General features: G+C 51.2%; 1 protein-coding gene across 1 annotated transcript in view; it reads left to right on the forward strand.

Moving 5' to 3' along the window:
* Positions 1-19,498, forward strand: part of LOC133353073 (arf-GAP with SH3 domain, ANK repeat and PH domain-containing protein 2-like) — a 111,351-nt gene extending 91,853 nt beyond the window's left edge. The window contains exons 13-28 of the mRNA XM_061569177.1: positions 527-575; positions 1,508-1,674; positions 2,750-2,883; positions 4,797-4,891; positions 5,128-5,317; positions 6,225-6,310; positions 7,138-7,253; positions 8,160-8,227; positions 9,119-9,226; positions 9,777-10,125; positions 10,452-10,670; positions 11,578-11,656; positions 12,367-12,428; positions 13,639-13,733; positions 14,612-14,734; positions 15,578-19,498. Of these exons, the coding sequence (XP_061425161.1) occupies positions 527-575; positions 1,508-1,674; positions 2,750-2,883; positions 4,797-4,891; positions 5,128-5,317; positions 6,225-6,310; positions 7,138-7,253; positions 8,160-8,227; positions 9,119-9,226; positions 9,777-10,125; positions 10,452-10,670; positions 11,578-11,656; positions 12,367-12,428; positions 13,639-13,733; positions 14,612-14,734; positions 15,578-15,652 (2,015 nt within the window). The 3' untranslated portion in view covers positions 15,653-19,498. The remainder of the gene's footprint in view (positions 1-526; positions 576-1,507; positions 1,675-2,749; positions 2,884-4,796; positions 4,892-5,127; positions 5,318-6,224; positions 6,311-7,137; positions 7,254-8,159; positions 8,228-9,118; positions 9,227-9,776; positions 10,126-10,451; positions 10,671-11,577; positions 11,657-12,366; positions 12,429-13,638; positions 13,734-14,611; positions 14,735-15,577) is intronic.
* The last annotated feature ends 4,801 nt before the right edge of the window (positions 19,499-24,299 follow it).

A 24,299-nucleotide genomic window follows, 5' to 3' on the forward strand; every position in this document is an offset into this window, starting at 1 on the left:
TCGATGAGAATATTCCGACTCGGCCTTTGAAACAATTGGGGAATTTTTTTAAATCCCCCACACCACCCCCTCCCCCCCACTACCGCCTCCTCGGTCGACCCAGCGGTGTGAGTGGGTTCGGCACGGTTAGTCGATCGGGTAAAACGTGAGTACTCCCACTTTCTCCAAGGTGTCTTGCCAGCGTGGACGAGAAGACCAAAGTACCCGCGAGAGGGGCTCTCCTAGAACAAGTGGTGTGAGCAAACGATTGCAGGGATGCATCCTTAACCTTGTACTGTTATTCAAAGCAAACGTAACCACTTAATCGTTACGTTTCATGAACTCTGCACGGATTTTCTTCATAAATTTTGCACTTTCCCCTACCTGCAGCTCAGCGCCTGCTTGTGCCGTTTATTCTAAGGCGGCCGTCACTGCCAGCTCTGCCATCGCCGCTGCTGCTGCTGCGCTTATATAAATGCAGGCGGCACGGCGTGCCTGCCGCTGATTTGTTGATCAATCGCCGCATGTTGCCGTCCTCGGTGTGCAGACAACCGGACGTATCACTTTCAAGCCGAGGACGACCAGGACTGCCTCATGTGAGCACCCCGCCCCTCCCCGCCCCCCCGCTCTCGGCACACGTATGCACGTTTAACTTTTTTCGCGCCGTACGTAGCCAACCATGCTAATCGGAGGTGTGACCGCGCTTACGTAGCATTCTCCGCTCGTTGCTGGGGGCCGTGGTTGGAGCCCACGGGCGCTCTGGATTATTGTTGTTTTTATTAAGCGTTTTTATTATTATTGTTTTTCAAGAGCCAAGGATACAGTCGGAATATCAGAGGGAGGGTGAGACGGCGTTTAGCGAATCGTGCGATTGACGTGGCGAGTCACTGCACCTTTGTCATTCGGGAACGGACGGGGGCAATGGCCACCCTAGTTAACACACCCGAGCAGGTGTGTTAACCATTAAAAAAATGAAATACACAAGGCCTGCTTCGCAGCTGACACGTTAAAGATCCGGTTAGACTCTTCAAAAAGGAGTAGTAGGCCATGTGTGCTGGCAGCTTGGAATTTTTTTTGCCAATTTCCTAAAATTACTTAATTGGGAAACCCATAAATCCCTCCCACCCTCCTACAGTGACCCTCCTGGTAAAAGAGTCCCAAGACTCGGTGAGGCTTTCCTGGGGAAATAATGTAAATCTAATAAATAATAGTACAGCCGTGGTGCACTATTATACTCGAGGTCCTGAAGGGCGAGATCTTTAACCTGGCAGCAACACTAATAACGTGAGTGCACTCGGCCACCTCTGACACTGCAAGGGTGCTGTTGCGGTGACACGAGTGATTTGTTGCTTGGAGACCGGGAGATCATTGATCCGCCGGGTTGGTGGTGGCGTCAGTCGTGATATCTCACTTAACAGAGCCGGCCGTGTGATGACCGCCGTCTTCCACTGCAGTGACAGAAGCGACGCCGCTGTTGCGACGCCGCTGTTGCGACGCCGAGCTTGCGACGCTACGGTTGTGTTCGCAGGTGGATCTCGGTGCTGACGAACAGCAAGGAGGAGGCGCTGAACATGGCGTTCAGCGGCGAGGCGGGCAGCGACGAGTGCGACAGTGCCACGGACCTCACCAAGGACATCATCGCCGACATCCTGCGCACGCCCGGCAACAACAGCTGCTGCGACTGCGATGCACCGGGTACGCGGCGCCGCTCCTCGGGGCTCGTCTCGGCACGCTGTGCAGCGCACCAGCGATCGCCGGTCGTGTTTTTATGTTTTTCTTTTACCAGGTAAAGGCCCACTGAGCTATGTAGCTCTTTATCAGAAGCGACCTGGTCACAAATGATAGCTCGACGAAATGGACTATCACGTGGAAATGTAGAGCAGCCAAATACTATAATAAAATTATATTTAATTTTAATTTTATTTTTATTTCCATTCTACGTGACTTTACCGAAAGAACCAAGAAGATGAATCCCTGCAGTCACGAAAGCTTTAAATCGAAATTCAGCCAAATACTGTAAGCGCACGTTTCTGAATGTGGAGGGGAAAACCGGAGGAGCCGGAGAAAAATCCACATGATCACGAGGAGGTCATGTAAACTCCAAATATAGAGCAGGCGTCAGGGTCGAGATGGAGCCCACGAGGTAGTTCACGCTGCTGCCCCTGCCGTGAGGTTTACGTTGATCGTGCGCGCGTCGTGAGTACGTTTGGAGGAGGAGGACCTGTGTGAAACGTCTCCCCCCACCCCCTGCTGCCTCGTGCCTTTATTTAATTTCCTTGATTTGTCTCTCGTTTGCCCCAACTCTATCCCCGCATGCCCTGTCGGCATGTCACCACAAATGGTTGTTGATTTGCACGTGGAGACACAGAATGGGGTCCCGCCCTTTGTACGCTTTTACCCATGATGCTCCACAGCAACGCGTCACCACGAGGGAGGGGTTTAGAAGCAAGGTTTATGCAAAGTGGCGGATCCAAGGCGGGGGGGGGCGATGCGGGCAGTTGCCCCCACCCACCCCCCATGAAGTAAAGTCCCTGACAATTGGTAATTTATTGCGATTTATTGAGTTTTTTTGGCTTAAGTATAATAATATTTATATTAAAAAGTGGCAATCAACCGACCAAGAAAAAAGCAATGAGTGTAATGGTTTCAAGAAAAATATCTGGCCGTTCCCCCCTTCACCACCCCTCCGTGCCCCCGCCCCCCCATGCCCCCCCCCCCCCGCCGCCCCCTCATCATCATCGTTGCTGCTGCTGCCTTGCGCTCTGCACAGATCCGTCGTGGCTCTCCACCAACTTGGGCATCCTGACGTGCATCGAGTGCTCGGGGATCCACCGCGAGATGGGCGTCCACGTCTCACGCATCCAGTCGCTAACGCTCGACGTCCTGGGAACCTCCGAGCTGCTGGTTGGTCTCGCGGCATCTGGCGTGCGGCGGTGTCTGTCTCACGGGGCCTGTGTGTCGCTCGGAATGATGCGCCACGAGAGGCTTCGGAGAGCTGAGTGGACTTGACGATGACCGGTACGAACGGTGTCAAAGGTCAGCCTCTGTGGAGGAGGAGGCTCGTGAAGGACGCAGTCGCCCTCCAGCAACAACGGAGAGTGGAGGAGCGACGCTCACAATAACGAGCGGAGTGCCGGGCCGCTATAGCACAGCGAGTTGGCACAGTAGAGGGCACAGGAGGCGCACCTAGGTTTGTCCCGTGACCTCCTACCAGCGGGTATTCGACTTCACGTTGCCTTAAAGTGGACATAGCCTGGCACGTGAAGTGGCGAAGGCTCGCTGACAGGAGGTCACGGGACAGACCTAAGTGCCATGGGTTGACTGAGATGACTGGCAGATGCACCAGCTGTGCTTGTCTCCCCACAGCCATGCTCTACGCATCTTCCTTACCTTGGGGCTCTCTCGTTAAAGAGCCCCGTGCCTGCGCCTGCCTCTGTTCTCGTCTGTGATTGTGGACAGTGGCTTAGCTGTTGAGCTGTGCAGGCAGTGCAACTGCACCGGGGCTTATGGACCGGAGTGACCCAGGCACCGCGCTACGATAAGAGGGGGGGGGGGGAGAAATTACGTTCCATTCCTTGCGCCAGGGCCCATGCCGACCAGGCTATGCCACTGGCCGTGGGTGTGTCTGCGGTGCGGCCACAGCAGGGGTTTACTTGGTGGGTGCCCACTCTCGTGCCTGTGCGTCATTTCTAACGGACCGCGCGTCCTTCCCTTTTAGTCCGCTCGGTGGTACAGCCCGATATTTCTTGCTAATTGAACTCCTGCCCTTACATCAAGGGGTGTGTGAAATTGATTTGGCAACGCAGGTCCTAATCTATTACTCGTGAGTGATGTGCCTTGCCCTCCGTCTTTCATTGCCTCGGTCCCGTTCACAATTACGTTTCGTCAAACTGGTGAAGCTATGGTTGTTATTTTTTTTTATTAGGGCATTATCTCGGCTATCTATAATCGTTTTTCTAAGTAATGAGCAGTGATTTGCAGATGATTCCACAGGCACGAGCCTCAGACGTCAATTCGATCTCTCACGGTAACTTCGCTGCAGAGGCCATTGTTCCACCTTCGCGGGGTGTTTTAGCGTCGCGGTCGGCCCTTGCCCGGCTCTGTGCGAATAGAGGATTCAGCAGAGTCGTTGGGTAACTCCAAGGGCACGCAGGGAAGGCTTTTGCTTTTCCTCCCAGGCAGACGAGTCCGCAGGCCAGGCAGTCCCACCACCCCCGCCCCTCTCCCACCACCAGCCCCATAGCAAGGGTGAGATTTACGTTTTGACCTAGAGGAGTGACCTTCATAGCTCCCGAGCTACAGCTCCCTGGCACTGCACACTGTCGTTATTGTTACTTGTTTTTCTCTTTTTTTGTAACTTGCATCGTCTGACATGTAAGGCTAATCAATCGTTCAGCTTACCACCTGCCGGCTTTGCGGCCCAGCACAGCATTGCATTGAGTGCCTTCCGTGTAGGGTCGAAAGCGTTAATGCATTAGCTCTGTCCGTCTCTCCGTCCGTCCGTCGGTCCATCGCGGGTTGATGGGGGTGTCCCGATAACTCCGGTAAAGATGATCCAATGTGAATTAAACTGTAGTATGAAGTCTCATCGCTATTAGGGACTCATCCTGTTCATAATCGCCCAAATTTATTAAAGGAGTCTCCAAAAACTTGGGCGACCGGAACGTGTTATGGCCTGACCAGCTAACCTTGAGCTTCCGTACTTCCATCGAAGCACTGCCTTCCAATACAACACATACGGTTGGAAAACTTGCATTGATCCATGCACGTGCATGATTTTTCGCAACTCGTTTGTAACCGACGTCCCTCGTTGGCAGATCGCGCGCAACGTGGGGAACTCGGGGTTCAACGATGTGATGGAGGCTCAGCTGCCGGACGCGTCCAGCTCCAAGCCGACCCCGAACAGCGACATGTGAGGGCGGTCGCTCCTCCCTGCCCGCATCTCACCGCTCGCACGCGCTGTCCCGTGCGTTTCCGGTTTGCGCCGTGCGTTGTCGGAGGTTTCGCCACGCGCGACGATGGGAGAGCTTCGCCAACTTTCGTAACGGGCGGCCGTGTCTCGTCTGCACACGCCCCCCCCGCTTCCGTCCCCCCTCTTCTACCCCCGCCCCCTTGGCCCCCCCGGCCCGTACGCTCGCGCTTTCCCAGGGTGGCGCGCAAGGAGTACATCGTGGCCAAGTACGTGGAGCGGCGGTTCGCCCGCAAGTCGGGCAGCACGTCGGCCGCCAAGCTCAACAACCTGTACAACGCAGTGACGTCGCGCGACGTGCTGGCGCTCGTCGCCGTGCACGCCGAGGGGGTGGACCTCACCGAGGCACTGCCACCGTACCCGGGCCAGGTGTGGGAGGCGGGCGATTGTGCGGGCGAGCGTGCGGGCGAGCATGTGGGCGAGTGGGCTGGCGTGTGGGCGAGCGTGTGCCCGCCGCTCTTAGCGTGATAGTGTAATGCGCATTCACTGCACAAACCATGGCAGATGCGGATACCGGATGCACAAATGGAAAGTTAAAACTCTCCAGTAGTGTGCTGCGACTGTGGTCATCCAGAACAGACCGTACAACGTACAATGACGCAATGCCCCGATCCACAAATACGAACAAGACATTACAGCGATACACTCCGCTACTGCTCCTGACGCGGTTATATGGCTTAACTACCTGAATGTGAAATTGTAGTCGTTGCTATGGTACAAAATACACACATGAAGGACCCACAGACTGACACTGAGATCCGTATACTTTTACGGAGATGCATAGATGAACACAGAGACCCATAGACTCATAGAATAAAACAATACAATGTAGATTCATACATCGCAGCTCAATGCGACCACATCCCAAGAGGCTGTTTCAAAACAATGACCTATAGACTTAGACAGAGATTTATAGGTTTACAAGGAGACCTATAGAATGGCATATAGCATACAATACAGAAGCAGTCGGCACATTGTAGAGCATTGATGGCTGAGGTATGTAAATACGTATGTTGAACTTCTTTCGCATCGTACATAGTCTAACGTTCTAATCGGAGGTGGTGGTGGGGGGAGTTGTAGAGCACGGGGCCAGCAGCCCTGCACCGCGCACACGGCAGGCTCCACGGCAATAGCCACGGTCGCGATGACCTTGCAACCCCACGCAGCAAACATTTACCCGCCGTGCATTGTCGCCCGCCGCCGCTGCTCGTGGGATACGCGATAGGGCTCGTGATAAGATTTTACCGGCGGTTCGCTGCTCCGTGTTTGTGCGCAGGAGGTTGGGGAGACGGCGCTGCACTTGGCCGTCAGGAAGATGGATCGCTGCTCCCTGCACATCGTGGACTTTCTCATTCAGAACAGGTGCCTGGGGTCAGGGGTCACCGCGATAGAGCTCTGGTGCAAGGGTGTAGATGTGCTGGGTTGTGGATAATTCGAGAGATATGCAGCGCGTGAATGCAACAAAAGCTGAAAGAGGAACACGTGGACATGAGAACATACACAAGTTAGATTCATCATATTGTCTATTGAGAAAAGAGAGTGGGTTTTGGCAGAATACGTCGCTGGATGGGAGGATAGCAAGTGGTCGCGTCTAATAACGGATCACGACAGAGGACAATGTGCGGGAGCTGGATAGATTGCTGATTTTGCAAGACTGCTAGAGTTGGCGACGGCTTGGGGAACATCTTCATTCGGCAGCGGATGGAGCACTGCTTGAATGTTGTTTTCCTCAAATGTATTCTCTATTGTCCTCCGTGTGTCATTCTTTTCAATCCGCTTACGGCTGAATGTTTCTCACCAGCGTCGACAAATACAATCGGACGGCCGTTTACCGCCGAAGTGCAAGCGCTCCAGCGTTAATTTTATTCAGAGAGGTGTAGCACCGTTTTTTAAAATACATTGTACTCACCGCAGAGAACTGTAGCGACACGACCGCAATCTACGATAACAGGCGTCAAACTGTGCCACACGGCCCTCCCGCATGGCCTTGTGGGAGCCTCAGTACCGATAAAGTGATTTCTTTTATATTTTATTAGTACGTGTACACGTACGTCATCGGAACGGGAAAGGGTCGGTAGGATCTCGCGAGATCTGACTGACTCGCACGCACGGTTGCTGACCCGCGTTGCGCCGCGACTCCTCCCCGGGGTTAACAACGGGCGCCCTCGCCTTCTCCTCCTCGTTGGCAGCGGGAACCTGAACAAGCAGACGGTGAAGGGGAACACGGCGCTGCACTACTGCTGCGTGTACAACCACACCGAGTGCCTCAAGCTCCTGCTCCGCAGCAAGGCGGCCACGGATATCGGTGAGGGTGCCTGCGTCGTACGGAGAGCAGGGGGTCGTTGTTCCGACTGGGAGGTCGACGAACAGTGATCGCTATCCGAATGAAAATGATCAGTGGCACAATCACAAAATGGACCTGCAATTAAAAATAAATAATCTGGCCATGTTTGAAGGCAGTGATGAACGTCGTTGAGTTTGTTTTGTTTACTGTGCTTGTGCACCACTGCCAACACAGCAGCAGCAGCGTCGCCAAATAATTTGATTATAAAATGACACAGGGAGGGCTGCCTGAAGTTTGCCAGCATCCATCCCCAGGGGAGGTGCGGGGGGGGGGCGAGTGGGGAGCGGTGCATCGCAATATGAACCAGCTCACCGCAGTTCTATTCCCGACCATGGCTAACAACACGAGCGGTGATTGTCTGAACTGGTCATGAGCCTCCCCTAGGTCGTCAACCAGGCCTTAAATGAGAACCTGGTGTGTTGTGTAAACATCAGCACCGGGGAGGCCAAGGCAAGGCGCTGGCCAACAGGTTGCATGGCTACAAGGCGGATCTTTTTCTTTGTACTTTGGCGGCACACAGAGGGGGGAGTAGGTACAGGGGGGGCACAGGTGATGCATCTGCCAGTTATCTCGGTTAGTTAACCTATAATACCTGGATCTGGCCCGTGACCTCTTGCCAAACAGCACCTAGCCTGGCACAAGCGCTGCGGTGACATCACCGTCACTTCCTGGCGACCGGGCAGCCTGTTGTTGTTGGCTGTTGGTGTTCATGCGTGGCTTCAGGAAACCTTTTTGTTCAAACACAACTACCTTCTACATCGCACAGCTGTTGAGAAACACGCCGTGACAAAGGTTGTGTTGGCCTAAGCAAGCTGCCGTGTGTTGTTTTGTGCCAATGTGTGGGTGTGTCTGTGTGTTTGCGTGCAGCAAACGAGAGTGGAGAAACAGCGATGGATATCGCCAAGAGGACCAGACAGTCGCAGTGCGAGGAGCTGGTACGATGGTCTTCTCCCCTTCACGGCACGCTTGCTAACCAGCAGGGGAACATGTGACTAGAATCCACAGCCAGTGGATGTGGCGCGCCCGGGTGTGGAAATACTTTCCGGTTCGCTCAACTGCAAATTTATCCGTAAAGTGGAACAAACGTAGGCATAGTTAAATGAGAATTACATAAAAACGATATCCCAGTGGCCAGCAGTCAAGATCGTCGTCATGTCGTCACGTATCGCACACCTTCCGCTCACATCAGATTTAAGTTCATGCATAGGATTATTGTGCAACTAACCCAATTGCGAGTACACATAGCAATCATCGCCCCCCAACTGCCAGACTAATGCCCGCTTGCAGGCAAGGTGCCGGGTCACCTCGAGATGAGAGATGCAAGCTCGCTTCATCTCGCGTAAATCGCTCCCGAGATGCCCTGGTGTAAAGCAGGCCACTCTCTCTCTCAAAGACAAATCGTCGTGACTATTATTATAATTGTTATTTCCAGCATTTCCCAAAAGTGCAGCTTTGCCTCCAGTTTTGAAATGCATGTGGTATTGACATTGAACCTTTGAAATAGGTCAATGCAGACCTTTATTTTTTGCTGTGCTTCAAGAGACCAGTGCGCCACTTGGTGGACAAAGCGCAGCATTGCCGCCTATCGCACGGTGCCCCCGGGGGACGGTGGAGGCTTGCAGTATACTCCCGGAAAAAAAATCACTCTCTCCGTAGAATGGGCTTGCGACCGCGTTGTATAAAAATGCATTACCCCCGTACCGTCACGTCACGGAGTGGCACGTGAACTGGTGGTGGGAAATCCTGCCGGTGCCAGTAGCACGTATATTTGTGGTGAGCGACGTCTGATTCTGCTGCTGCTGCTGCTGCCACCGATCGCTCCACAGCTGATGCAGGCTCTCATGGGGAAGTTTAACCCGCACATCCACGTGGAGTACGAGTGGCGTCTGGGCGAGAACTTTTTGGACGAGAGCGATGACGAGCTGGATGACAAGGTGACCGCGTGCCTTCCCGCACCGTCCCGCACTGCTGCTGCGAGGTTAACTCACCGCTGCCAACAAACGATTGTGGGCGCCACGGTGGCTAGGAGATGTTAACTACCTCTCTGGGTACACAGGAGGTCGTAGTAATCTTGATTTGAAGCTTTCGTGACTGCAGGAATCCATACTCTTTGGTTCTTCTGGTAAGGAGGTCGTAGATTCGATCCAGACCCTGATGTTACCTGTAAATTTGGAGTTTGTATGTTCTCACTCCCCTTGGCTGCATGGATTTTTCTCCGGGTCCTCCAGGTTTTCCTCCACATTTAGAAACATGCGTTGAGAGTATTTTGCTGCTATAAATTTCCGAGCGATAAGCCACTTCGTTGGGCTATAATTTGTGATAGCCAGCTCGCTTATGAAAAAGAGCCATGTAGCTCAGTAGGCCTTACCTGGTAAAATAAAAATTGTTGGGAGTTATTAAATAAAGTAGAGTGGCGTTCGCGTGACGATGGTGGTTGATGCTCCTCGCCGAGACCCTCCGCCCTGGGCGCATCTCCCCTCGCAGCCCAGCCCGGCGAAGCGCGAGGGCTCGGTGCGCCCCGTCACCGTGTACGGGAGCAGCTCCACCACGCAGGGCGGGGTGCCGCCAGCGCCAGGCGCCGTGCAGCTCCCCATGCCGGGGCCAGGCCCCACGCGCCTACGCCCCAGCAGCTCCACGTTTGACAAGCGCAGCACGGGCGGGGGCGGCGGTGGCGGCGGTGGCGGCGGTGGCGGCGCGAGCGGGCTGGGGGGAGCCGGGGCAGCCTTCCAGGTGGACAACGAGACGTACGGCACCGTGGTGGACGGGGGCAGCGCGCCGACGTCGCCGCCGGGCACCGTGCTGGGCGCACCGCCGCTCCCTCCCAGGAACAAGGGTGAGCCGAGCCTGTGCCGATCCCGTGCCGTGCTGTGCCAGCCCGGTGCAGCTCGGGAGGCGTGACGGCAGAAGCCGAACTTTGCCCGTTGACCTTGCGCGTAATTAAACGAGTCGTAAGTACGTACATACGTTGAATTTCTTTCGCAGTGTACGTAGCCAACCACGCTAATCGGAGGCGTGGAGGAAGAACAACAAACTAATTGCAAAACGAGTCGGGTCTCCCCGCGGCGTACCGGCCAATGTCGCACACGCACGTCAGTCGCGTGCGTAGCGTCCCACAGTTTAAAAAAATCTCATCCCCCCCGTTGCCTTCCCGGTCCACAGGCACCATTCCGCAGGCGCCGCTGATGCCGCCCGGCCTGCCCGGCTCGCTCGACTTGTCCAAGAAGAAACCTCCGCCGCCCCCCCCCGGCGCACCGCTGGGCCCGCCGCCGGCGCCGCCGCAGCCCCCCGGCGGATTTCCCTCGGGCCACAAGCGCGCCATCTCGGACCCCGTGAGCCCGCTGCCGCCGGCACCGCCCGTGCGCGGCACGTCCGTCATAAGTGAGCAGCAGCGGCAACCGCCGCCACCTTCTCTCTCTCTCCACCCGGGGTTCCCTCACCTTTGGTTGCGTGCGCTAGCATTCAAATGTTTGTTTTTCTTCAGCCGCGCCGAGTCGTAGCACAGGGAAGGCTGCCTGAAGGTTGCCAGCATCCATCCCCAGGGGGGTGGGTGGGTTCCTGCCGCGTTTTTTTTTATTTCATGAAGGTTTCCAGCCAATTAATAATGAGTTTTTATTATACAAGCGGGAAGAAACCTGAGCACCGCGGACAAAACGCACGCCACGTGCGAGGGGGCAACACTCTATCCCCGTACAGATGGTACTGCCTTCTCCTGGCGGTCCAGAGTGTGGCGCCTCACCACATTTGTTGCGATCCACCTACCCCCCCGCCTCCACCGTGCCAGATTACCGGCGTGCACCACTCCCGCCGTCACCACCATCATCACCACGCTGGCGGTTACGGGTTGCCCCGGATGGGCTGCCTCCCAGCACCAGTTTAACGTTTCGCTCAGGTCGAAGATTAACTCCCGTGGGCCGGGGAACGAACTCGGACTGCTTGGCTCGCAACGCAGAGCGCAAAAACCACTGCACGGCTGTGGGAATCCTCGAGTCGAGATGTATGCAGAAGGTCGTGGATTCGATCCCGAACCTGACACCTGTACATTTGGAGTTCTCCACATGGTCGCGTGGATTTTTTCTCTGGGTCCTCTCCACAGTTAGAAACATGCATTTAGAGTATTTGGCTACTATAAATGTTCACATGATAAGCCACTTCGTTGAGCTATCTGTGGCCAGGTCGCTTCTGGAAAAGAGCTATATCACTCAGTGGGCCTTAGCTAGTAAAATAAAACTGGTTTCGATTTCGTTTATTGATTTTTTTCTTTTCATCTTTCTAACATCTCCGTCAGGGCACGATCTCTCCCAGCAGCCACCTCCCCCCGTGGCCAAGACTCCCAGCGTCATCGAGGCAATGGTCCAGCAGGGCAGGTGAGGACTGGGTACCGACGGATGCCGAGGCTGTTGAGATTTGAAAAATTCGCAGTTTTTTATTTCGGCCGAGCGGAGCGCAACCGGAAACCGTCCGTGCGACGAGCCTCGCGCTGACAATACGCGCCATCGGATCGTGAGTGGAACAAACGAGCGTTGAGGGTTCATGAGAAGAGAACTCTCCGATTCGTTTTCGGGGGTCGCACGCCCGCGCGTCGTTCGGCTTTGAAGTCCCACGTCTCGCTCCACGTGCTGGGAGCGACGGCCTATAGAGCGGAACGTGGGACATTGTGCCGAATGACATGCGGTAATAGCCACAAAAACACTTCGGAGAGCTCTTTTTCCATAAATTGTAAATGCTTGCTTATTTTCAGGCGTAATTCGATGTGATGATACACGCGCGAAAAACTTACGCACAGGTATTTATGCACTTTATATGCAGGCGATGTGCCATTAAAGTTAGGCTCATTGAAGTGGACATAACTGTACATGCAGAAAAACAAGAGCGTGCAAATGTGACGAGTAAAAAAACATAACCAAACGACAACCAAGAGATGCTTGAATTGAATCTCATTACTCTGAATCGTGACGCTGTGTCGACTCGCCAGGGCTGTGGGCTGAGTCACTCCGCCAGTGTCAAGGTCAACCTTATTGATTGTGTTACCCGAGTTTGTAACTTGGTTCTGTGCGCGCCTTTTCTGCCGCTGCAGCACGGAGAACGCCGCGACCAAGGCAAGTCGGGGTCCGCAAGGGCTGCCCAGCAAACCGCTCGGTTTGTTTTTCCGCAAGTCGACACGCGGCCCACCGAACGAAACGCGCGCGCACACGGCCATGTGATGTTTGTCTTGTTTAGCCGGGTAGAGGAACTCTAGAGGCAGGGGGTTAGCCCCATTTTCACGAGCGGCCACCACCTCACAAATGCCCCCGGTGGGTTTGAGTTCAAGATATCCGCTGCACCCATATTTTTGTTCAGTCGTGAGGGGACAACTTGAGCGACGAGCCACAACGGGCCCTAAGCTTTTGCTTATTTGGTTCATGCCTAGCATCATCACTCAACTCCGGTGTAGTCAACCTAGGGCATACATCATACGGTTAACATAAAACAGTAAGTGTATGCAGCCAGATGTGATGCCTAGGATCATTGTTATTGCACATAGGAGGAAACAACAAGTTATTAATGATTACACACGAAGCCACTCTGGCTTAAACTCAGCATGTTTAGAGGTTAGGTTTTGAGGTGGCCTGCAGGTGGCTCAGAGGCCAGAATGTTGAGGTCCTGGGTGCAATCCCAGGTTTCTGCTGCCTCTGATTAAACCGGGTTCTCAAGAGTAGCGAGTTGATGGACTCTACCCTCATCTTCCTGAACACCAATGTCTGAACACAATAAACCCCGTGACGTGAATTTGTTCAAGCCTGTTTGACTGTCGTGAGGTGAACATTTATTCTGTGGCTCGCTGGGTAAGAAAGCAAGTGCTGCCCCGACTGTAAGAGAGAGACCCAGAGGTATCTTGCATGGCGCTTGCCTCTAAGGGCCGTTCTTGATTTACATGGCTCGGCAAGAGTCGCGAATGCCTTCACGGTCTCGTGACGTGACACCGACAGCGCGATAACGCTGGGCAAAGAAGCGACGAGAAATAGAAATGCATCGGGCAGCACGTGGACATTGGACGCGTTCGGCCAGAGGTCACTTGTGAAGGGATCACGAGGTAGCTCTGTGGTGTCCGCTTCCACCGGGCCGTTCTCTCACGTGGGGGGATCGCACTGCTCCCCGCGAGAGTCCCGAGTCCGAGTGGCTTCTTAGTCTCGTGGCGTCAAGGCGACAGCAACATTTTGAAAAAAAAAAAACTGGGAAGCTTACAACAAGAAATTTAAATAAAATTTTAAAAAATGTATAAGGAACATGGCGAGCGAAACGCCACGCGGCAGGAGGGCCTGCTAACGGTTGTGGTTTGCGGTTGTCACTTGTGGTTGTTGTGCGGCAGCGTACGTGAAGTTACACAAGGAGAACCCTCCTCTACCTGACGCTTCCAACTCGCTCCCTGACGTGCCGCTCCCGGCTCCTCGCAAACACATCCCGGTGAGTCACCCCAGCGGTGGTGGTGGTTCCGTCACCCCGGGTCGAGGGGGCAGTGGAGGCTGCCCCAGGTTTTCCAGTCTCCGTCTTCTTCTTTTGTACGGCGGCTGATGTGGATGCCAGATCAACGACGACAATTTCACATTCAGGTGGTCAAGCCGGACAACCGCGTCAGGAGCAGCAGCGAAGTGTATTGCCGTGTTTGTGGACCGGACATTACGTCGTTATATAAGTGGCACGGTTTATTCTGGATGACCACAGTCGAGCACTGGAGAGTTTCTCATTTTCTACTTGCGCATCAGGTGGCCGCATCTGCCGTGGTGTTTGTGCAGTGGATGCGGTTTAGGTTTTCCAGCCTCGGGTGATAATTCTTGACGGATGTATTTATTGGGGAACTGGAATGCCCTGGCAGCGGCTTCATCATCAGCAGACGGACGCATTCAGCCACCCCGTGGCCTCGTGGAGTCCAGCACTGGGGGGTGGGCTTCATTCGATCTGCGCTATGAACCCAGCAGCAACATGAGCTTGCTACCCTACGTCCACTCAGCCACAAATGAGTACCTGGTGCAGTCTGTAAACTTCGTCGCTGGGGAGACGAAGGAGGCCTCGCGTGGTCCTCGCCAACCAAACCCTCCTTCGTGCTTCGTGTGCCGTGCCGGCCTTCATAGCACTTGCACCAAAAGTCTGTTAAGGGAAGGTGGGGGGGGTCTCTTGTTTGCATTGGGATAGGCATTAAGGGAATACCTGGGAGACGAAGGCCGGCTAGGAGCCAGACATGTAGGCTGTGCCGGCCTTCATAGGTGTCTTCTAACAGCACATGCCCCGACAGTCTGCTAAGGCTATACACGGGGGGATCTTTGCCTGTGTACGCGTGAGCGCAGCCAAAGCCGCGTGTGCGACGCGTCAAGGCCGTCTACGACTGCATCGCCGACCACGGGGACGAGCTGAGCTTCCACGAGGGTGAGGTCATCGTGGTGACGGGCGAGGAGGACCAGGAGTGGTGGGTGAGTATCTCGCCTCCCCTCACCACCCCACCCCGCCACTGCTAGCCTACCGGGGGTGGTGCCGTATCATGATAGGTTTCATAGCAAAGCAGTCAAAGTGATTGTTTGAACTAGCACTCGCCGATTCACTCCAGCAAATCGTTCACCGGCTGTCGGTCGCCTCCCTGTCACTCTTCTATTGCTACTACCGTGGTTCCTGTTCTCATGAACGTCACCCATCCATCCCTCCGCCCATGTCAAGGAATCAGTCTAACAGGCTGGCGGCCTCCTAGTTTCATCCCGCACTGCGTTTCCGCCACCACGCCGCAGGTCAAAATAACTTCCCTTTCTGCTTCAGTGGAATTCCAACTTTTCTCGTCCCCAGTTCTTACAACCTTGCTTAATTCGAGTAACGCATTAATGCCTGTCTATTGCACCTTCGACAGTGCTTGACTTAAAGCTTTCGTGACTGCAGGAATTCATATTCTTGGGTCTTTTGGTAAAGTCACGTAGATAGGTTCAAAGAAAATAACCAAAAACTACGACGTTTCGATCGCAACACGAGCGGTCGTCTTCAGGCAAAGGGGGGGTTAGCTTCCAAGGCTTTACCGAAAGACCCAAGAATATATTTCAACATTGCTGTTTGTCCCTTTGACAGTGTGGGCCTTTGGCCCTATGCCACCCTAATGTGATAAAACAAACCCCAACACATTTCTAGGTTTCGTGGTGGGAAGTTCGCGCTATCTTAGAGACGCGACGATGTTAATGGTTGGCGGCCGTACGGACCGGCCGGTCACCTCGTCGCCCGCCCTCGTTTGCCTCCCTGATGTCAGCGACACTGTGCTGTGCGTTTCTCTGCCGCAGAAGGGACACGTGGAGGGACACCCGGAGAGGCAGGGCGTGTTTCCCGTCTCCTTCGTGCACGTCCTAGTCGAGTGAGGTGGTGTCGCCTCGCAGCAGGGGGGAGAGCAGAGGCTCGCCAAGGGAGACGCGCTTCTCCGTACAAATCTGTACAAATCTGCACTGGACGATGGGACACCACAGGGATCGGTGGGGTTTTGCTTCCGTGGTGCAAGACGATTGAACTCCATACGGCTGCCTCATTCTTCATGCAAGACGTGTCGACAAACGAAGATTCACGCACCATGAGTGCCCAAATTAGCGGCATTCACATGAAGAAACACTCCTGTTGCAAATATTGTTATCATGGGAAAAAGAGACCCTTGGGATTGGAATAAACTCGGTATATGTAATATGTAATGCAATTATTGTAAGTAATAGAGATATCTCCAAATCGGTTTGGAGAAACGTTTTGTTTATATTCGTTCCTTTATTGTATGCCGTTGGGAGTTCCACGGACGTAACACTGTAGAACATTGACACACGCAGCGTAACTCTCTTAAGTGGCCGCTGAAAGCGCCGCTGGCAGCAGCGGCCGGCGACCAAACGGTGAGCAGCCCTCGCGACTGTTCTCGTCAGCTTCGTCCAGAGGCTTTGCAGGGAATTGTGTGTAGGTCCCACTCGCGACCCGCACGCACGCGCGCCGGTGTGCGTGTGTCACGACGATTGTGCGGCAAGAGGATCCGGAACCTCGGCGGGGGGGACGGGGAGGTGGGTAGGAAGCAGAAGCTCCGAGCAAGTGGTGCGGCAGATCCATCGTGGCGGTGCATTCATCGTAAGGCTCCAGCTGAGCGAAGTGAACGGCCACCCGCGTGGGGAACGGAGCCTTAAGGGGGGCGTGTTAGTTTATATCTACTGTAAATTGCCACAAGTATTTAACGCTTGCACTACTACTGCATGTTTCTTAACAACAACAACAAAAATTACAACAATAAGAATGACAACGTTGGAACAAGTTGCCTTATAAACACACCCATTGAGAAGACTTGCAGCAGTTGCTGAAAATATTACCAAAAGTGGGGATTTTTTGCTTTTTGTTTCAAGGGAAATAATAATGTTACAGTATATTTTAATTCTATTGGTAAGCTGCTCAACCCACGTACTCTATAATACACCGTGGGAAGACGTGGCTATTTCGGTGGCTTGAAACTTGGCTCCAGGAGACTTGATTTTATGATTTAAGCAATGACACGGAGTCCAGTGATGGAACTTTATATTGGAGATGCCACATGTGACAATGATGAACGTGGTTTCTTCCCCTCACCCCCACCCTCAAGTGTTATGCCGATTATGTAATCGGCATCATGTCATGAGACAAAATTTCCGTTCTGATCTATTGCAGAGCAGTGCAATCCTTCCTGTTAGAGAACAGCCCGTGGAAGTGGATATTACAGAGCTACCTCTGACATCCCTTCATCATGTGACCTCTGGTCCACACGGAGTGACAGTAATACGTGTCACATTTAAACCAATATTTTGCATCTCAGAGTTGGAATTTAGCCAAGTTTAGTGCATAAAAATTGTTTATGCGATTGTCTTTTGTGAGCGGTCGTTGGTGACCCGGCTGAAACCATCAACTCGGTACCCTTGAAAACCCAGTTTAATGACAGGCGACAGAAACCGAGATATCGAACCCAGGAACTCAGCACTCTGACCTCTGAGCCACCTGCAGGCCACCGTGAAACCTGATCTCTAAACATCCTGAGTTTTAAGCCAGAGTGGCTTCATGTGTCCTGGCAGCAGACCTGGCTGCAAACACTGTTATGTGTGTTTAACCCGCATGGTATTCACGATTAGCTTATACACAGAGTGACGTCTGCCCGAGGTTGACTACACTGGAGTTCAGTGGTGACGCTAGGCATGAGCAAAATAATAATAAAGCTTAGGGGCCTCAATTTGATAAAGCAGTCCCCCACATAACAGAAAGAATCGGGGTGCAGCAAATACTATCCTGAACACAGATCCTTATAAAATGTGTAATTATATTAACACAATTGTCATGGTAATTCGCTAAATTATTTCACGTAACTGGGCATGTATAGTGATGTAGCCCGTTCATCGTGTAATGATTGTGGTCAGGTGACGCATTCAATGTAATTAATGCTTAGGGGGGCACCAACCGCCCAGAGCTGGTTGAATATCCCTCGCTTGACATTTGTTCATGAGATGATTTGTCCAAAGCTGTGTGGACTTCAGTGAGACCCCCCCCCGAATGCTGGCTCAAGACGTTTGAATACTGGGAACCACGTGCTCTGTTGGCCATCACGATCCCAACAGCAGTTGTCCAACGCAGCCCCACACACAGTACTAGCCATCATGGACCAAGCATTGACCAACAGCACCGACCAATATTACTCCAATGAGGGCCAAAGATAACTTTTATTTTTTAACCACATTAATCTTGCATGTACACTTTACTAATTATTGTATATTTAAATAACATGTAGAAACAAACCAGTTTGTGAAATAAAATGTGTTTCACTTCATAAAGCTGCCCTCTCAAAGTAAGGAAATGGATGGGGTTGGCCAGAAAACTCTTTGGCAAATAGATATCACCTGCCACTTTCGACCATAGGCTTAAGTAAAATAAACATTACAGTAGGGAGGTTTATCATTGAACATAAACAAGGTTAAGTCGTACGATTGCATGCCAGATGCCTTGCTCTTCTTTTCGAACTGTACACATCAGATTAGTGCAATTTTGGGTGTCATTCAGGGGCCTGCCATTAAGCTGATATCCAACGGTGCTTTTTTTTACTCGATTAGAAACCCTCGCTGGGATCTGCACTTAATCAGGTATTGCATCATCTTCATAATAAAGGTTTTTAGGTTAGATTGCGTAAGTATAAATGTGTCGTAATCCACCACCCGACACAGCGAGTAAGGTTTGTCACGTAAACAACGTGCCAGTTAGTTTACTACTTCAGCCCAGCGGTGTGTTGGAGAGTAAATCCACAACATTTACAATTTGAATACGAAGTTTCGCTGGCATCATCGGGCGATTTGCCAGCCCGATGATGCTGAAGGTTTGTTTATGTGACAAACCTTACTGTGTCGGGTAGTGGAGGGTTACAACACATTTACACAATCGAACCCAAAAACCTTTATTATGAATATTGGTCGCGAAAGCCTACGTGTTGAATTGAATAATCTTGATTGCAAAGGACAGTTGCGTTTCATCTTGTTTGTTATTAAGGCGAAAACAACATTTTCTGCCACGTTCCAAAAATATAAAAGGTTTAACTACGAGTAATAAATAAACGAAATCACGTGACGTGTTTTTCACGTAAGAAAAAAAAGTACCATTGGGACATTTTCCCTGGTGGAGTCGGACAGTTACGTTGAGGGAGGGGGGGGAACACAAATTGGCTTAAAAAAAGTAAGATAGCGTGCGCCAATTTTTGAAAGGTCTGTTATGGGAAACGCAACGCGTTTTTACATGTTATAAACTAAACGTGTCGCTCTGTTGTGTTTTAAAGCCATTTGCTCAAGCGTGGAGCCTGCTGAAATTCAAGTATTTGCTTTAAAAATGGGGAAAATTACGATAAAAAAATCCATAATCAGCATATAAGTAATGTCCATAAACATAAGGAAAGCACCCATTAACACTCAGTTGGCAATATAATTGTGTTTTTTTTGTTATCGGTGAGATGTTGCATAGTTTTTTTGTTTATTTTTATGGCGGACAGTTACACAGTATAATCTGGGAAATGTAATCCAAGCGTTTGGAAGTTCAAGAAAAGCGTTCGGCTCGGTGTTTGGTGTGCGTTGCGGAGGGGCCTGGCTTAACTCGATATTACAAACAAGGGGTCATGCCTTGCGTGCATAACTGCAAAGTAATGAGTGGATTTGACGTTTATACTATTAAATGCCTATTGGAATGTGTGGTTGTGTAATGTACCATATGTTTTAGTTTCCGTCTTGTAAATTACTAAAAACTGCACTGGTTGCAGCATGGGGTATTTTCTGGGACCTGAGCGATTTAGTTTGGTTTCTTCTTCCTTTGGGTACATTACGATGACATTCTTAGACGTGCTTTTTTCTTTTACATTTTTTAACGTAATAACCACTGTTGTACATGTTTTATTTGGGGGGAAACTGCCTTCTGCATGTTACTGATTAATTTAAAATTCTGTGGCTCAGAAATAAAATGTGATTTAACAAGTGTGTTGTATGCAAGACCCCCCCCCTCCGCCACCTCCATCCTCTTCTTTCCACAATTTAATTGCTCGTCTCTTTCCAAGGTCACAGATGGATTCGTTTTTGCACGTATTGGTGAATGCAGCGGCCACTAGGGGTGACAACGGTCAGGTGAACGCATTCTATACGTGGATTCATTGAAGAATCGATGCGTAAATACTGGGCAGTACATTAACCATGAAATTCGTGGTGTCTGCGTCACAGGGGGAGTTCAAGATCCCATGACATTCGAAAAGTTGTGGGCCCTGTGTGCAGACGTCAAGGTCCAAATCTGATCAATTAAATGTAAATGACTGCGAGGCAAATGCGCATTTGCAGGACAGTGCTGGGTAAACATCGTGCCGCGTAGAGACAGCTGCTCTTGGGGCGGAGATCCCCCTTTGCTTTAAGGGGCTCCACGGTGGTTGGGAGACGTTAACTACCTCGCCTGGTATACAGGAGGGCATGGGTTCGATGCCGACCCTGAAGCCTGTATGTTTGGAGTTTTCATGTTTCTCTCCCCGTGGGCGCGTGGATTTTTCTTCTTACACATTTAGAAACACGCGTTTAGAGTATGTGGCTGCTTTAAATTTCCGCATGATTAGCCACGTCGTTGAGCTATGATTTGTGGCCAGGTCGCCTCTGAAAAACAGCTATATAGCTCAGTGGGCCTTACCTGGTCCAATACTAAAGAGTTTATATTATTGGGTCTTTGGGTAAAGTCACGTAGATAGGTTCAAAGAAAATGAAAAACAAAACTACGACGTTTCGATCGCAACACAAGCAGTCGTCTTCAGGAAAAGAGGGGTTAGCTTCCAAGGCAAACTTTATAAGGGGAGGATTTCCACACAACTCAGACACGACTTCAACCGAGAAGATGGATGCAAAATGTAGCAATCTTTGGAAGGACGTTGATCAACCAGGTAAAGTGTTAACTGTCATGTTGGCCGACTCTCTGAGTTGCATTACATTTCTAAGTTTGCTAAGTTTGATCTTTTTTCTTTGTCTCTCACCTTGTTCCCTCTGAATTTCACTCCCACCCTCCCTCCCCCCCCCTCGGATGAGCCGAGGTATGCCTCGCTCTGCGATCTTACATTCACTTGCAAATTCCATTTTACCCTTGGGTTGTACCCACCTCAAAACGTATAACACATTCCTGCGGAGGGAGCTGGTAGGAACGTTGGGTTGCTCGGTCAATGGCCAGGGTCAACGGCGGCGTGGTGTTTTCCGCAAATATGCCCGACTGTGAGGGCTGGGCACAAGCCGGCGTGAGTAGGTTAAACGTTGAGTTTTATAAGGGCACCACGGGGTGACCAGCCCCTCCCAACCCAGCCCCTCCCATTTTTGGATGCACGACGGCCGGACGGACACAATAATCCCCTGTGGGGTGGTGGAACCAGATGGTTCCTACCAGTATAACCTTTGCAGTAGCTCTCTCGCTACATTTCTTCCTGCCTCAGCAGTCCGCCTGCTGTATTGTTTCACCTGAAGACGATTGCTTGTGTTGCAATCGAAACGTCGTGATCTATTAGTTATTTTTCTATCTACGTGACTTTACCGAAAGACCCAAGACTATGAACGCCTGCAGTCACGATTTAAATAGTTTAGTTTGTTTAGACTGCATGAGGGCTTTAGAATTGAAAGTGGTGCAAAGGCGCCTTTATTGCTGAAACACTCAAATATCCCGTACGTACCACACATTATTTTCGCCCCTCTAGAATCTATCGAATGAGAAACCCTGTGAAATCCTACAAGGTGTGGCACTCCTCCCGTCAGAGAACGCGCCTCGAGTCGTTATATCATTGACCATTGCATTTCTACATTATCATAATTCTAGCATTGATATCCTTGACGGAACACAACCAGTAACGAGTAGGTCATCAATGTTAGCTGCTATCGAACGGTGGCAAGATGACGAAACAACAACGGATTATTTAATCCATCTGTATTGAACTTGGAGTGGTATCGTACCGTCTAGTATTTCACATTCCTTCCACATGCCGAACATTAAAATGGCATGGGATAAACATTTCAATACAAGACCCACCAGCCATACTAAGAGTCCTGCGACTAGGCAAGGGATTTCTACGAGGTGAATCTGCTTAAACACCCAAAATGAAACCTTCACATTTGGTTTGACTCAAATTTCACTCGTGAAATCACAATGGGAAATCCTCAATCTAGAACCTTGCTAAGCAATCGTGCATTTAAAACCAAACGAAACACAGCCTCACTCGCCAGTCACTGTTGGGTCCCCTGTTCAATGTTCTCAGTGAGCACACAAACGCACGGGGTATAGGGAGGGCATTCATCTCCATCTCTTGCAACTGCACAAGGTCCTCCAAGCAGGGCGAGGCTACCCTGGTCTGGCTTCAACAGTGGAACCTGTCCATCGACATTCATGAACATGACCGCACCTGTGTCAGTGCTGCAGGGTGGGTGGAGGGGGGTATCTTCCAAACGACCCGGTTTTGGCCGGGACAGTCCCGGTGGTTTCATGAAGTCAATCGCCTCCCCCACAATGACACTTGTAAACAACACAAATATGCTGGATAAGGATATTGCCCCCAGATTAACAAAACAATTTCCCCCCTACCCACGCTCAATTACGAAATTGCCAATGGGTGAGGCCACTGCAATGAGGCCGGGGTCCCAAACGACAAGCGTGGAGACGAGACGGGGGGTCTTGTCGATGACATTTTGGCATCTGGCCAGCAATGATTCAAGCAAGCCTGAGAACTACTGAAATCGCGCTCCATAGTTTGCTTGAGCTGAATCAATGCTGCTGGAAACGATGTACCGTACTCCCCCCAGAAGAAGGCCGTTGGGACGATGAATCGTACAGGAAATACTGTTTTTTTTTTGTTATACTCCAAAAAAATATGAAAAACACCACTTCTATTTTCTCGGTTCTTTCGGTAAAGTCACTTAGAAGGGAAGTAATAAAATAATAAAAATAAAAATATAACAATATAATAATATTATTTTATTATGTTTTATTTTTATTATTTTATTACTTCCCTTCTATAATAAAAATAAAACATAATAAAATAAAAATATAATAATATAATAATATTTTATGTTTTATTTTTATTACTTTATTACTTCCCTTCTACGTGACTTTACCGAAAGAACCAAGAAGATGAATCCCTGCAGTCACGAAAGCTTTAAATCGAAACTGTTCTATTTATTCTGTTGTTTGTATTCGTCATGACGCTAGGCGATGATTTGGTGAGCGAGAGCGGGTCAGCTAAGCCACCACGAAATGCGGCAGCCCTAGGCAAGGGCAGCGCACATTTACATCCTTGGGTGGAGTTCGTTTATCGTGGTGAAGGAATGAGAACTCGGTTTTGTACAATTACAAAGGTTGTTTTAACCACTGCAAAAGTGTTTACTTCCCATATTAGGAGTCCACCGGAGCCGTGCACTTTTAAGTCTAGATTGAAAACTCATTTCTTTATCACCGCTTTTGTGTGTTTAGTTTGTTGTCCTTCCCCTGCACCTCCGATTTTCACGGTTGGCTACGTACGGTGCGAAAGAAGTTCAACATACAATGCACTTCACACAGTGCCAGTGGACTTGGGTGGCGAGCTCATGGAGAGAACGTGCAGTGCCACCACGTTTAACCGCAAGGTCCCAAACTCGCCACGTTGCCACAGCAAACAATTGCAACACGTGACAATACAATTGACGTTAGCACGGCCCTTGTACCAGGCTAAGTGCAGCTTGAGGCCACGTGAAATGTCTAAGGCTCGCCTGCAGCTCACTGGACAGATCCAGGTGCTATGGGTTGACCGAGGTGAACGGCAGGGAGTCACCAACTATGCTTCCCACATCCATCTCGCCAGCAATGATTCGAGCGTCGCACACATTTGCCCACTGCTGTTGTTGGAGGGCGGCTGCCTCAAAGTGCCCCAGTAGCGTCCTTCAGGAGCCTCCTCCACAGAGGACGATCTTGAGACACCGCTGATATCAGACTTTGGCAAGTCTGTACCGGATCACTCCATCTCTTTTCCAGCCCGTTCCGCGCCTGTTTAGCCCCCTCTGTTCAGCCAAACAGAAGCTGCTTGGGCATGCGATGGCCGGGCACGTGGGCTACATAACCCAGGTGAACGCAGCCTCGCCTGCCGGAGGAGCTCACCGATGGTGGTACCGTGTCCAGATCTTTCAAGGATCTGTGAGCTTTTCACACAATGCAGTCTGGTTAAAACCCAGGATGAATCGTAGGCAGGCCAGCCTGAATGTTTCAAACCGGCGCAGATGTTCCTTCAAAAGGGGTCCACGTCTCGCAAGCGGAGAGAATGGAAGGTGTCGCTCTGGTCGAGACGAACCGGAGCTTCGTATGGAGCGATAGGCCAGGTAGTTTCCACACAGGTAGTTTCCACACACAGGTAGTTTCCACACAGTAGCGTTATGCAGCCCAGGTTCGCAAACTTCTCGATTCTCTCCACAGCACACTCGAGGAAGCATTCATTAGAGGGCCTCTCTAGATCGTGTTTTGCCTAAT

The sequence above is a fragment of the Lethenteron reissneri genome, chromosome 42 (assembly GCF_015708825.2).
Source record: "Lethenteron reissneri isolate LAM-NWPU_2019-01 chromosome 42, ASM1570882v1, whole genome shotgun sequence".
NCBI lineage: Eukaryota > Metazoa > Chordata > Hyperoartia > Petromyzontiformes > Petromyzontidae > Lethenteron > Lethenteron reissneri.